The 13,908-nt window shown below is 39.4% G+C and overlaps 1 protein-coding gene across 4 annotated transcripts; it reads left to right on the top strand.

The window, feature by feature from the left end:
* The first annotated feature begins 399 nt into the window (after positions 1-399).
* epyc (epiphycan) lies at positions 400-13,644 on the top strand. 4 transcript variants are annotated; one of them, XM_042721989.1, is made up of 11 exons: positions 404-646; positions 3,701-3,884; positions 6,942-7,146; positions 7,405-7,641; positions 9,094-9,647; positions 9,720-9,903; positions 10,285-10,380; positions 11,833-11,991; positions 12,346-12,548; positions 12,842-12,937; positions 13,144-13,644. In XM_042721989.1, exons 2-11 carry the CDS (start codon positions 3,708-3,710, stop codon positions 13,312-13,314), a joined length of 2,082 nt encoding a protein of 693 aa, XP_042577923.1. In that variant the 5' UTR covers positions 404-646; positions 3,701-3,707; the 3' UTR covers positions 13,315-13,644. The 4 variants fall into 4 exon arrangements, with proteins under 4 accessions (XP_042577922.1, XP_042577921.1, XP_042577923.1 ...); XM_042721988.1 differs by having other exon boundaries at positions 400-646; positions 3,704-3,884; positions 9,094-9,903; XM_042721987.1 differs by having other exon boundaries at positions 403-646; positions 9,094-9,903.
* Positions 13,645-13,908: the final 264 nt, after the last annotated feature.

The following is a 13,908-nucleotide window of genomic DNA, read 5'->3' as shown; positions in this document are numbered from 1 at the left end:
TCCTGATAGGTTAGCAGGTTTTCTGCAGTGCATCTCTGCACAGAGGTACTGAGCAGACTTGTGGAGTTTTAGCACCAAATCCTGGCGTCGAGCAGAATGGAGGCCTTTTCTACCTCTCAGCATTGCACTAACAGAGGAGCCTCACAGAGGGCCCATTGTGCACCGGGGCCCAGCAGATCCCTACATGAAAGCAGAGTATCCCTCATGCTCACCTCAGGAAAAGGAAGACAAATATCTCATACTTAGGACTGAATACCTTGTGTGTCTCTTCAGGAAACAAAAAAGAAAGATGGTTGTAAGGGATTAAAGGATTTTCGCAGTTGGGGGTCTGTCAGTGTGCAAATTGTGTGTCCGTTCAGTGTGTGTGTATGTGTGATGCAGTGTGGTATGGGGTGGGCGCTTCTGTAGATGCGACCAAAACTCGATTTCTCCCTTTTCTCAGTCTCACTTCTTACCTTCACACATACAGACAGGTAGGGCACACGGGTCTGGGAGTGTGTGCACACGTACACGTCACACACACCCAGAAGCATCCACACACAGATAAACACTCACCGTGAGTGACCCATTGCCATTGGCCAGGCCCACCAACCCTCTGCCTGTCCGAGCTGAAGAACAGGACCATTTGGGAAAGGAGGAGAAAGAGGTAAGGGTTCTACTGTATGTTCTTCTAAATGCTGCTGCTATGCTTTAGAGCAGGGACCAGACCTAAGGGCTTCTTGGGGTCCCTTCTGCTTCTTAGCCTCAGTGGTACTTGGCCACAGAGGCTAAGCTAAAAAAGCTAAAATGCAATTCACTGGCTGTACTGAGGCTTTATTTTATTTTTTACAATTTTCTCTTGTATATGACTGGTTGCACACCATGGTCTTTATATATCTTGTAGTTCTTATAATAGTAATGCACATTTGCTAAGTTAAAATAGTTCAAGTACACATGACTGACTTTACTGAGGCTGTCATTTATTTTTCTTCCGTTTTTGTTTGTGGCTTTCTGGCTTGATGATATAATTCCACCATTCCATTCTCCATCATCTCATGAATTTTCTTACAATAATGACAGTATTGTTGAATTCCTTGGTTTGTGGGGTTTATTTTGTGTGACTGATATTTTAAAGCTTTTTAGTTGCATTTTTTAAAGCTTTATCAATAAAAATATGACTATTCCCTGAAAATTTGATAAGAGAGCTGTAAATACTGTTGGGTCATTGAAAATGTGTTCAGGTCAAGGGCCATATTATAGCAACTTCCAAGTTTTCAGATTAATTATAACAGTAATCACCAAACAGATGGAATTTAACAGATATGCATGTAATATGTGTCTAATTAAGCTGTACAGTGTGTGTATATTTATGCAGTTTGACCTTATTGGAAGTTAATAAGTCATAAATTTGGCAATATTGGCAGAACCACTAGAGAAGAAGAAATTGTAAAATCAAAGAGTATAGGGAATGCTGTCGGGTAGAGCCAAAAACAACATTAGGATAGTTAGTTCTCACACACATATACTCACACAGGGTCTATGCACTGCAAACACTGTTGAGAGTGTGTAAAAGCCAAGCTCTGTGTGCAGGATAGTCCCTCTTTCAGCATTTCCCAGCAGAAACTGTCAGGCACTGGTACACTGAAGCTTTACTGTGAGACGTTTTTTCTTTCATAGATACAGACTGAACTAGTTTGCGACTCTAATCGATATCACCACTATATAATCTCTGTTCATGATGTGATGTGATGGCATGTGTTGATTGGCTGTCAGAAACCCACAGGGAACTGATTTATGTCTAAAAATGCAGCGGTTTCTAGAGTGCAGCTGTGCCCCAAAATAGCCTTTCATGGAGAGTTACGTGGATATGTGTGTGTATGAAAGAAAGAGAGATAGAGGGAGATCGTAACTCATTGGCATGCTGTCCACAAACCTCGGTGGAATTTTGAACTTGAGTGTAGAGTCAGACACTCATAAAGGGGCTCTGTTAGAGTTCTCCCTCTCTTTTTCTCTCCGTCTCACCCCGTGGACCATGGTCTGCCCATCAAGTACACCCTGCTCTTCCTCCACTCCAGCTGGTCATTGCTTTCCTTTGAGCCTCTTATCATTCATATATCTCAAATTAGCTCAAATTTTAATGACGATAACTGTTGAAAAAAAAAAAAACATTATGGGTTTGACAACAGAAAGAAATATGGACATTGTTAGTTATTAAGAACTTGTGATTAGGGCAATGTGGAATCTAATCCCAGACTTTTATCCAGTCAGCAGAATTTCCCACCAAAATCAGCATAGAAAATGTAAAAAAAACATCTACAGATTTCCTCTGGGTCAGCTAATGACAATGTGAATATGATGTTGTACTTTCTTTTAATATGTATGGATTTGTGATAGAACCTATTAGAGAACAGTTCCTATACAAACCATTTTTTTATTATTGTAAAGAATATTTAATGATCTAAATGAACCTTTTGTGCAATGAAAATGTTCCATGGATGTTAAAGGTTCTTCATGGAACCATATGGAACTTTTTTTTTAATACATGAACATTTCCATAATGTGCTATATTTACAAAATACTTTACATGTCATCATGTTTATAAAGAAACCTTTTATGATGTCAGGCATCTCACCTGTGACCTTTCAACTTTAACGCACAAAGCAGTCATTGAGTGCATTCAAGATGGCTGCTGGGTTAGGTGGTGACTTCTTGGCTCTTGAAAGTGAGTTAAACACTTTAGAGGTTTATATTTCAGTATTACTGGCTGTCTAAACCCTGGTTATCCAACCTTAAAAATTTGTGTCCTGCAAAAATCTTAATACTTGTGCCCACAGAACCATGCAGAGGCTGTAAATGCAAGGAAGGTAACAATAGACTACTGACTGGAGTTTTGCTTTTTACTTTATCTTTGCTGTGATTTTTATGTACCCCAAAATAAATGTGTATATATACCAAAAATGAAGCAACTTTTTAATGGATGTGTATAAATAGTACTTGGTGAGCCAAATCCTTGATTTTTAAGACATGTATGCCTCTTGTCACAACATGTAAATTAATCTCTCCCGAGGGTGTGATATATATATTTTTTAAATGATCACAAATGTGACCCTGGACCACAAAAACAGTCATAAGTGTCAATTTTTTTTAAATTAAGATTTATACATCATCTGAAAGCTGAATGAATAAGCTTTCCATTGATGTATGTTCCATTGATTTGTTAGGATAGGACGATATTTGGCTGATATGCAACTATTTAAAAAAAATGGAATGTGAGGGTGCAACAAAAAAAATCTAAATACTAAGAAAATCTCCTTTAAAGATGTCCAAATGAAGTTCTTAGCAATGCATATTACTAATCAAAAAATAAGTTTTGATATATTTACACTAAGAAATTTACCAAATATATTCATGGAACATGATCTTTACTTAATATCCTAATGAATTTTGGCATAAAGGAAAAATCAATCATTTTGACCCATACAACGTTTTTTTTTTTTTTTTTTTTTGCTATTGCTAAAAAAATACCCAAGCGACTTAAGACTGGTTTTGTTGTCCAGGGTCACAAATATTATAAATTTTATAAGGTTATATTACTTGATATATTGTGGACTGATTATGTTGCTATATCCAACCAGCCATTCATGTCCTCTGTTTACTAACTCTAGTGCAGCTCTTCTGCATTAACATTTTAAGACATTAATCCATCTGATTCTGTGTCTAGCAGGAAGATGGTAACGCTGAGGTTGATGTGGGGACTCCTGGTCCTGTGTGTGGTGGCAGCCTCTCCCCGCAGATACGTCCGACAAGCAGAACTAGATAAATATGGCAACAACAATGTGGATTTAGACCTGAATGTGGATACCGATGATGTCTATGATTATTATGATGGAATTGATGAACCACAGGTGAGAGAGTCATTTGAGAATTTCGGAATGACCCCATTTTTGCAGCTTTATTTTCCATGAATGAGTATTGCATTAATACATGAACTCTTTCCTTTCAAACAAGCAAGTAAAAGTAAAACTGTTTTCCGATTTATGTCTCATCTAAGTATTTGAATCAAGCCTTATTCATATTTGGACCATGACTGCTGATTGCTCTCTCTGCATATTCATTAGTTTCCTCCAGGCTGTTGAGATGGCTAATGTTCAAGCATTGGACTCAGTTCTAATTGTCATTCAGGAATGTATTTCTGCAGTTTTGCTTAAGGGTGTTTGACAACTTTTCATTTGCTCTGCTGATCCAAATGTTCCTGGGGATAACAGTATCCAGCTATGTCAGTCTTTGGTTTATGATTTCCATTTAAAAACCGGTTTTAACCCAGCTGCTGTGCTTCGGGGTCGGTCACTGAGGGAATGTGGGCCTGTATTTACTCATCCTCTCTGATTTCACATCAGTGTTCGGCTGTGCATACTAATATATATATAGTCAAGTTAGTTTATGACATACTTTATCATTTGCATTCAGAGATTAGTTTTTGTTCTTGTACTTTGTTTAAAAAACTGCTTGTGGACAGAGGCATACTGGTGCAGCAAAGTTCAATGTGTCAGACTGATTTATCATTCTTTTTTTAATGTAACAAATACTTTTCTTGGACATATCATCGATACGATGGACAGACCAGATGTTGTTGAATGTGAAATGTTCTCAGCTGAATTTTCCACTGGAACAACCCTTTGGACTGAGAGGCAGACACTGGCATTTTTTACTGTACTGAAATACACTCATAATCAATAGTTGTACAACACTATAGTCATTCTTGTGCTTGTCAGATTTTTTTCACTTAAGTGGCATTTTTAGTCAGAAGTTAAGCTGCGGGTATGAAGAAATGTATTCAGTTAAACGATGAGACAACAACAACTAGTTCATCATCTTCAGCATGGAAATAAAGTTGGGCTAAAACTATGTTTGACTGGCACAAACTAAGATGGGTTTTAAGAAGAATTACACTGAAGCCAAAAGACTTAACTTGATCCTGATGTGAATGTTATGTAGTTAAACCCACAATCAAAAGCACACTTATGAGTTACAACACATTTTCCTTGTGTAAGGCTCTTCATTTTCAACTCTTCAGGATATTATGAATATTTCATAAAGTGTGGGAATGTTTGTTGTTCCTCACCATCTGGAGAGTTTTATTATTATTATTAAGAAATGAACCATTTCAGACATGTTAAGAAGAAATGTTTCAGAACTGTAGTTTATTTTGATTTCATAACTTCTTAATGTAAATAAACTGGCTAAATCAGACATAAATTAGTACATGTTAAGACTATGTTTTTGAGTAGTTAGAAGTTGAAGTTGCTTGTACATGTAAGAGTGCTTGTAGGTTCCTTGGGTGCATGCCTGTATTTGTCTGTGTAAATGCATGTATGAACAGGGACATATAATGTATGTGCAGGTGTATTTATATTATTCTCACTAGAGTGACTGCTGAAATGTTGCTCCTGATGCCAAGTGAATCTTGGGCTCTAACTGTTGGACTTATAATATACTCAATATACCTGTTCTGGAGATTTCTGAAAAAGCATAAATTATGCCGATAAAAAAGCATGAAGGCATACAATCCTGTATGTATATTTGCAATACAATCTATGTATATTCAAACTTAAACAACATTTATTCAATGTACATTATTTTATAAAATCCTCTTTTGTCTACCCTTTCTCTCTGAAGAACAAAATGCTGACAGGCTTGTGAGTCACAGGCCTGGCTGCTGTAGAACAGATTTTGGTAGGGGTTTCAGAAAGCTCTCATGCATCCCAGTATCTGAGTCACTAGCACTGTTTATTGCTTTACACACTGTTGATTCCTCTTAGCCATCCCTTTAGCCTTTGGCTTTGCGGGTTTGGCTAGGTTTTTGTATGAAAAAGCAAGAATATTCTAAGCAAGGCCTCTCAAAGGCTTATTGTTTTATGGACTCTCAGCATATATTTTGGCCATTTGCCTTAATATCTGACTGTTGACAAAATTAATAGTGTAGTGCATTTGAATAAAATTACTGTTCTATAGCTTAATAATGGTGTTTTTTGAAATATTATTTAGTATGATAGGTTCAAGTTGACCATTCTGTGAGACAACTGAGAGACATCTCTGTAGTAAATTCAACACTTTAGAAAGAAGATGTGCAAAAATATGTATTTTTCTGCTACCATGTATGTCTTGGTTCCACAAGGACCATTTCTGGAGAATTGCAGCTGCTTGCAAATGAGACTGTGAATGGTTTCACAGCTCCCCACTCTGGATTGTAGTGGAATCGAATACAAAAAAAGCTGATAAAACTAGTCAGAATTAAAACATTTGCAGTGTAAAAGAAATTATAAATGGATAGTTTTAAAAATCAGCACATCAGTGTGATCTGTAATTTGTCTCACACCTTACAACAATTAGCATTTATAAGGAAGAGGGTAACTTTAAAAGCTCTGAATGCATAGGGCAATACCAATGAAAAGCCTATTCTCTTTTAATGGGACAGCCATTTGCCGAGTCACACCTTTTACTGAACTTCAAAACTGTTTCAGTCACAATCACTTGTGTTAATGTGTCTGCAATTTTCAAAACCATATGTGGTGTGAATCAGTTCAGTATAGCTCAAGGGTGTTCAGTCCTACTCATGGAGGGCAAATATCCTGCAGAATTTAGTTCCAATCTACCCAAACAAATCTACCTTGAAGTCTCTAGTCATCCTCATGACTTTGATTAGCTGATTCAGTTGTGTTTATTCAGGGTAGGAGCTAAACTCCACCTTACGTTGTCTTTCCGGGAGCAGTATTGGATACCTTAACAGAGTGAGATAATTATGTTCTACTTGTTTTCTGGATTCTTTTTAAACCAGAACTTTAAATTGCTTTAGCATGTTTAAACCACAATTATTTAAACCATTGGCAGTCCGAAAAGGCATTGTTAGGGTTTGTAACATAACAGAAATTAGTACAGTGTACCGACCTAAACTTTTCTTGCAGATAGAGATTGGCACCTTGAGCCCTGATGAGGACATTGATCCTTCACATCATGCCTCATTGGAGGAAGAAGAAGAGGAGGAGGTGGAGCATGAAGAACGGAGGACAGTTGAGGGGAGTGAGGACAATGAATTACCCATAAAGCCTCAGCTTATTCCATCTGGCTCTGGGGAGTCCGGGACTCTGATGGGCCCTAGTGCACAGGGAGGTCTGTACCATTCATGGACAAATGCACACACTACTAATTGTCATGACCAGCCTGCCAACCATTTCATCATACTGTCATTCCATTTAACTGGCAATCTGATTGGTTAAATGTGTTTTAATAATTCTTTAACTTGCTTTTTTTGTGCATCATATTAAATTTACCACTCATAGTGTTTACTGAACCAGTCCATATGGTATGGTTCCAAGTGTAATTCTAATTCTAATAACTGTTCTAACACCTAACCTTGTCTTGAACAAGAGGAGGAGCTTCGTCTGACGCCCATTGACATCCTTCAGATTTCTGGGGACATTTCGGGTTCTGGTGACTTGGGCTCTGGACACTTACTTGATGACAAAGCGTCTGGGTCTGGAGAGCCTTTGGGCTCTGGAGGTTCTGGGGCCTCTGGTGACATATCAGGTTCTGTGGACTCAGAGGACCTTGGTTCTGGAGTCTCTGGGCTTTATGGTTCAGGCATAATATTGATCTCAGGTGGAGGTCAGTATTCAGGACTTTGGTTTGCTTTATATATTTACACTGTCAGAAAAAAATGCTTTAAAGGGGTCATATGATGCTATTTCATGTTTTCCTTTCTCTTTGGAATGTTACAAGCTGTTCTTGAATAGATAAGATCCCTAAAGTTGCAAAGACTAAAGTCCAAAACCCAAAGAGATATTCTTAATAAAAGTTAAGACTCATCCACGCCCTCCTAAAACGCCTCGTTTAAACACGCCCCAACATGTCTTCGTCACGATGTGGGAAGATTTGAATAACACCGCCCAAATGTTCACACAAAGAAAGAAGGCGTAACTTTGATTCTTGTTGCCTTGTTGGCGCCTTGTCGTGGAGACGCTGTTTCGTGTGAAAGTGAAAATACTTTGTTTGGCCTGCCAAATGAGTTGTTCCAGAACATTTTAACCCAAATATTCAGATGTGTGCAACACATTTTATGGAGGACTGTTTCCCGATCCTATGAAAGAAAACTACAATGCCTGCTGTTCTGACTCATAGTCTGTAAGTACGTTTACATATTTAAAGGATTTGTCACTGATGATTCAAATGCGAGTTTTGAGCAGTGTAGAGTAGAGCTTGTTGTTTGTCATTTATCCAATCACAAATGCAGAAATGGTTTTATGTTTACATGGTGCGATGCAACACGATGCGTAAAAAGACAGTACAAGTCATTATAATCAGTAATTATGTCCCCACTGGATGCAACAAATGGCTCATTTGTAATAGGTTTTATTGTTTTTGTCTTGTCATGCCGGTGTTCTGACCGGGACAGTATGGCAAGGGGCTTAAAATTTCTGTCACAAGCTTGAGGAATTCGGCCAATCACAATGCACTGGATAGCTGGCCAGTCAGAGCACACCTTGCTTTTCAGAACGATGAGCTTTGTAAAAAACGATGCGTTTCAGAGAGGCGGGGCATAGAGGACAAACAATAACGTACAGTATGTGGAAAATAATGTGTTATTTGAACCTTAAACAGCATAAACACATTTCATTACACCAAATACACAAAATAATGTTCTTTTAGCAACATCATATGACCCCTTTAAAATTGTATCTTTAGGTGCACAACAGCCTGTCACTGGGGCAGTAACCTTGTGCCTTATATCCTTTTAAATGGTGCATTTTAGATGTCCCTTTACATTTTTTTAAATAGTATAGCTTGAGAGGAGTCTTGATTACTATAGCACAATATTTGTTTTTCTGTGGGTGGAGTACAAATTATGGTCTCTACCTGTAAGACCTGGTGGGGAGGGATTTCCTAAAGATTTTAAAGCAAGGAATCATGATATGTAATTCACAACCATGTAACAGCTTTGTATCGGTTAAAATTTTGATCCAAAATGGTTAACTCATCATCATTGCCAGCACTGCTGTTATCGCACCTACTTTTGAGGAGGCTAATTTCCTTCTTGCCACCCCACCTTGTCTCTCACAGAGGAGGAGCTCCACTTGACGACTGAAACCATTCCACATGAGGCCTCTGGGGATTTTGGAGAGTCTGGAATCTTTTGGGTGTCTGGAGCTTCTGGGTTACCTGAGATGTCAGGAGATCCTTCAGTCTCTGGGGTTCTTGATGCATCTGGAGAGCCTGTGGCTTCTGGGGTACTTGAGGTATCAGGAGAGCCTGGGGCCTCTGGAGTACCTGAGCTGTCAGGAGAGTCTGGGGCCTCTGGGGTACCTGAGGTTTCCGTAGAGTCCGGGACCTCTGGGGTGCCTGAGGCATCTGGAGAGCCTGTGATCTCTGGGCTGCCTGAGGCATCTGGAGGGCCTGAGATCTCTGGGGTGCCTGAGGCATCTGGAGAGCCTGTGATCTCTGGGCTGCCTGAGGCATCTGGAGAGCCTGTGATTTCTGGGCAGCCTGAGGCATCTGGAGAGCCTGAGATCTCTGTGCTGCCTGAGGGGTCTGGAAAGCCTGAGGCGTCTGGAGAGCCTGAGGCGTCTGGAGAGCCTGAGATCTCTGTGCTGCCTGAGGGGTCTGGAGAGCCTGAGGCGTCTGGAGAGCCTGAGGCATCTGGAGAGCCTGAGATCTCTGTGCTGCCTGAGGGGTCTGGAGAGCCTGAGATCTCTGTGCTGCTTGAGGTCCCTGAAAAGACTGGACCATTTGATGTGGGGTCTGGGGTCCCCGAAGAGTCTAAACAGCCTGAGGTCACTTTGGAGTCAGGAGAGTCTGGGAGCACAGAGGAGTCTGGGGTGACTGAGGCCCCAGTCGTCACCACTGAAATATTAATACCCGACTTAGATGAAGGTCAGTACCATGATATCAATACTATGCACTTCTATGTAATCTGGTAGTGTTGGTTACAACTTACTAGAGTATTTTTAGAAGAATAGTAGTAGTAGACAAGCTTAGCAAGAGTTAAGATCACTATGGAACTCATTGTTGCACCCATCAATTCTAGGCTCTAAGCATTTTCTACCAATCCCCAGATATTATTCCCTCTGTGACACCCATATACTTCATTTAACTGTCTAACCTTGGTTAAATGTGTGTTCATTTGCTTTGGTGTGCATTATAACAATAATAATCATTATAACTTCTCAGTATCAGTATTGCTCACTGTCTGTCCTGTTCCATTGTCCATGTGCTAATCTGTCTCCTAACACCTTCATGTTGTTGTGTTTAAAGAGGAGGAGATACTCCTAACTACCCCGACCACTCCCTTGGAGGGGAATGGGGGTGATATAGGGTCAGGGGTACCTGATAATGACACAGATACAACAGGTCAGTATTTCACCTGTATTTAATCATTCTGAAGGCAACTGAAATGATTATATAATATGTATCCTCAGTAGTTCTAAGACCTGTTCAGTGTATCTAATGAAGTTCTGTTCTGCAATATAGTGCAGAGGTGTCCAATCCTGCTCCTGGAAGGCCACTATCCTGAAAAGCTCCAACACACCTGCCTGGAAGTTTTTTAATCCTTTTGAGGACCTTGATTAGTTTAGGTGTGTTTATTTGGGTAATGGAGATAAAAGGGGCTTATACACCAGAGGAACCTTTTCATAGTTCATAGAACGATTGTCAGAAGTTCCTGCTTTTTAGCATGTTTACACCGCAGGAACTAGGAACGTATTTAGTTGTAAGAACTCAGTTTGGGGGAACTAAATTAGCTCCTACTTTAGATTAGGGTCTAAAACAGTTCAATAGAAACTACCAGTGACATACATGTACACTGATTGGCCAAATGCATACGAAACACCTGCTACCCAGCATTTTTAAAAAGCAGTGTAAAAAATATTTACTCCATGAATATGGAAAACAGCAATAATGGCATTTATCTGTTGTCTGCAGCATTGTGTTCTTTTCTAAACCTTGATGATATGTAACAGTGCAAGTTGTCATAGGAGATTTAGGGTGTATTCACACCAGGAAAGTCCACTAGTTCACTTGCTTTGGTCCTGACCAAATACAATGTAGATTTTTTTTTTGTTGTTTGGTGCAGTTTGCTTTCACACTGCCCTTTTTGCAAGTGAACCAGAAACTGTAAACAAAACCACACATGTGCTTAAGGTCATCCATTCATTGGTTCATCCATTCAACCACACCAGAATTCATGTTGAACCTGTTCAGCTGGGTCTCGGTACGGTTGTTTGGTGCACACCCGAGTGTGATTGCTGTATTGGTTCGTGCATTAAAGATTTGCAGAGTTGTTTGGAACGAACTTGAGTTCGATTCAATCGAACCAAACAGGACAGGTGTAAATACATCCTTTGTCAGATCTTCATGCTCTTTCAATCGCGTAAACTGTGCGTTTACATTCCATTTCCATTATCACGAAACCCACAACACATAACAAAAACTACTCAGATCACGGCATAGTCCATTCACCGCTGTCGGCCACTTCAAAGTTCCCAATGCCGGTGCAAATGCAACCAGGAAAACGGCCTGAGGGAGAAATTGATTCTCTGGGAAACACCCTGCTGGCTAGTTCCTAGAACTACACGGTGCAAAAGTGCCTAGTGTCTGCACTAAAGTGGCCCTCCAGGAGCAGGATTGGATACAGCACATTGATTTGACTTTTTTAGTCTCTTAACGATATGATACAAAAGTGCAAAAACTATTTGCCTCATGTCTCCAAACAGGTGGCCGCAGGCATATGCATCAGTACAATTTCTGTATTTTAATATGTATTTGTGTTTGTCTTCTGAATGCCACCTGTTAATTTGGTGGGAGGTATGGGTACCTGTATGCTCTGCACCTGCCTGGTCGGATCTGTTTACTGTGATGACCTGAAGCTGGACCGTGTTCCTCCCCTCTCCAAAGAAACCACTCATTTCTATGCCCGCTACAACAAAATTGCTAGGATCGCCAAGTCTAGCTTCGCCAACCTGAGTATGTGTTTCATCAAAGGGACAGTCAATGTTTTAATCATGTTACAATTAAATTCAAGTCAAAATGAAATTGACAAAAATGTATCAAATCAAGCTCTGCCCTACATTTTTTCTAGCTGAATATCTGGTTTCATAAAAAATACATCAGATTAAAGAAGTAAAATGAGTTGCAAATTGCAATTACTATTTACTTGAAGCCTAGAGTTCATATAGACAGCAGTTTGTCTAATAACATTTCATAACCAGATCAGTTAGCTTAAACAACATTTGATAACGTTAGCTCGATGCTAAAATATGAATTTGATGTCTTCATGAACTTTACTAAATGGTCTTTTTGTCTTCCGTTGTCATAAAGATAAATTAAAGAGGATCGATCTGACTAGCAATGGCATTTCCAGCATTGATGATGATGCTTTCTTTGGCCTTCCTGCTCTGGAGGAGTTGGTATTACGAGAGAATAGTATTAGACAACTTCCTGCTCTGCCACCCTCTATGATCCTTATTGATGCCTCTCTCAACCACCTGGGCAGCACTGGCATTCAGAGAGAAGCTTTCAAGGTATAAAAAAAGCAATAATGTGGACTTTAATAACAAAGCATTATCCCAACTTTAACCAATTATTTTCTAAGCTTTCCTTGCATAGTTTACCTTGATCCTGTTATAGCCTAATGTTGTGCAAACAGACCTGAGGGAACAACTTACAGTTAATTTAAATTAGAGAAAATCCGACAGCAGAAAAACGTCCACTTTCTATGGGAATTGCTGCTATTACTAGACACTGTTGAATGTACATACTGTTGAATGTACATACTGTTGAATGATTGTCATCAGCTCATGGTTTCTGTTTCCAGGACATGCCAGGGCTACTTTACCTTTACTTGACAGACAACAACATAGACCACATCCCGGTTCCTTTGCCTGACAGTCTGCGCTCTCTGCACCTACAGGTACCTGTACTCCCACCTCACTAGAGCCCCCTTGTGGACATCTATGGCACTTGCCACCTAACTGACACATTGACATTTGTTCATTGATTTTAATTTAAAGAGATTTACTTTTAAGAAGTCTTCCTGTTCATTTGCATAGTGCTTTTATGAACATTTACATCTTTGCTGGATGCTACATTGAAAACATTCTCCGTTTTATCATTCAGAACAACAATATCCAAATGATACATGAGGACACCTTCTGCAATCCACATGACTTGAACTACATCCGCAATGCTCTTGAGGACGTTCGTCTGGACGGTAATCCCATCAACCTCAGCAGAACCCCGCAGGCCTACATATGTTTGCCACGTATCCCCATTGGTGCCCTTATTTAAGGCGAGAAAACGCACATTCAAATGCACGTGTACAAAACTCACACGTATGCACATGCATCAAAACTCCTCTGTGTGTACCTCTCTTTTTTTTTTTTTTACTTTGGGCTCAAGCAAACACTTGGATATGAATGGCTGTCTTTAAAGGAGGTTGGCATAAATACATAAACTCACACTCTCACAGGAGTTCTGGTGGACACTTCCAACTCTACGCTGCTTGTGTTTCTACCTTTTTACACAGTGCATACTTTTCATAATGTAGGTGGTTTGTAATCATATCTGGATTTATGACGTCTCACAAACACATATGTGTCTAGCCTCATAAACATTACGCTGTTTATAATTATAGAAATATGCATAACTCCGAAAGTTTTTTTTATTTATCAAATACTAGTGAACCTTTGAGGAAAACAAGATGTCATTAATTAACAAGTGCAAATATGAACAAAACTGCACAAAAACCCTCTTTTTGTGTGCTGTACTGGTTGCCTGTCTGGGGTTAGCTGCAATAGCCAGCCCGAATTGTTTAAATATGTTTGTTTTGTAAATGAAATATTGTTAATATTCATATAGAATTTAACAAATGTTTATCATAAT

Source organism: Cyprinus carpio, chromosome B4 (assembly GCF_018340385.1).
Source record: "Cyprinus carpio isolate SPL01 chromosome B4, ASM1834038v1, whole genome shotgun sequence".
In the NCBI taxonomy this organism is placed as follows: domain Eukaryota; kingdom Metazoa; phylum Chordata; class Actinopteri; order Cypriniformes; family Cyprinidae; genus Cyprinus; species Cyprinus carpio.
This window is presented reverse-complemented; position numbering and strand designations above follow the sequence as displayed.

Coding starts and splice junctions, on each gene's coding strand:
- epyc (XM_042721988.1), top strand. CDS start 3,708: ATGGTAACGCTGAGGTTGATGTGGGGACTCCTGGTCCTGTGTGTGGTG. Junction 3,885..6,941: donor ATGGAATTGATGAACCACAG/GTGAGAGAGTCA, acceptor CTTTTCTTGCAG/ATAGAGATTGGCACCTTGAG. Junction 7,642..9,093: donor AATATTGATCTCAGGTGGAG/GTCAGTATTCAG, acceptor TGTCTCTCACAG/AGGAGGAGCTCCACTTGACG.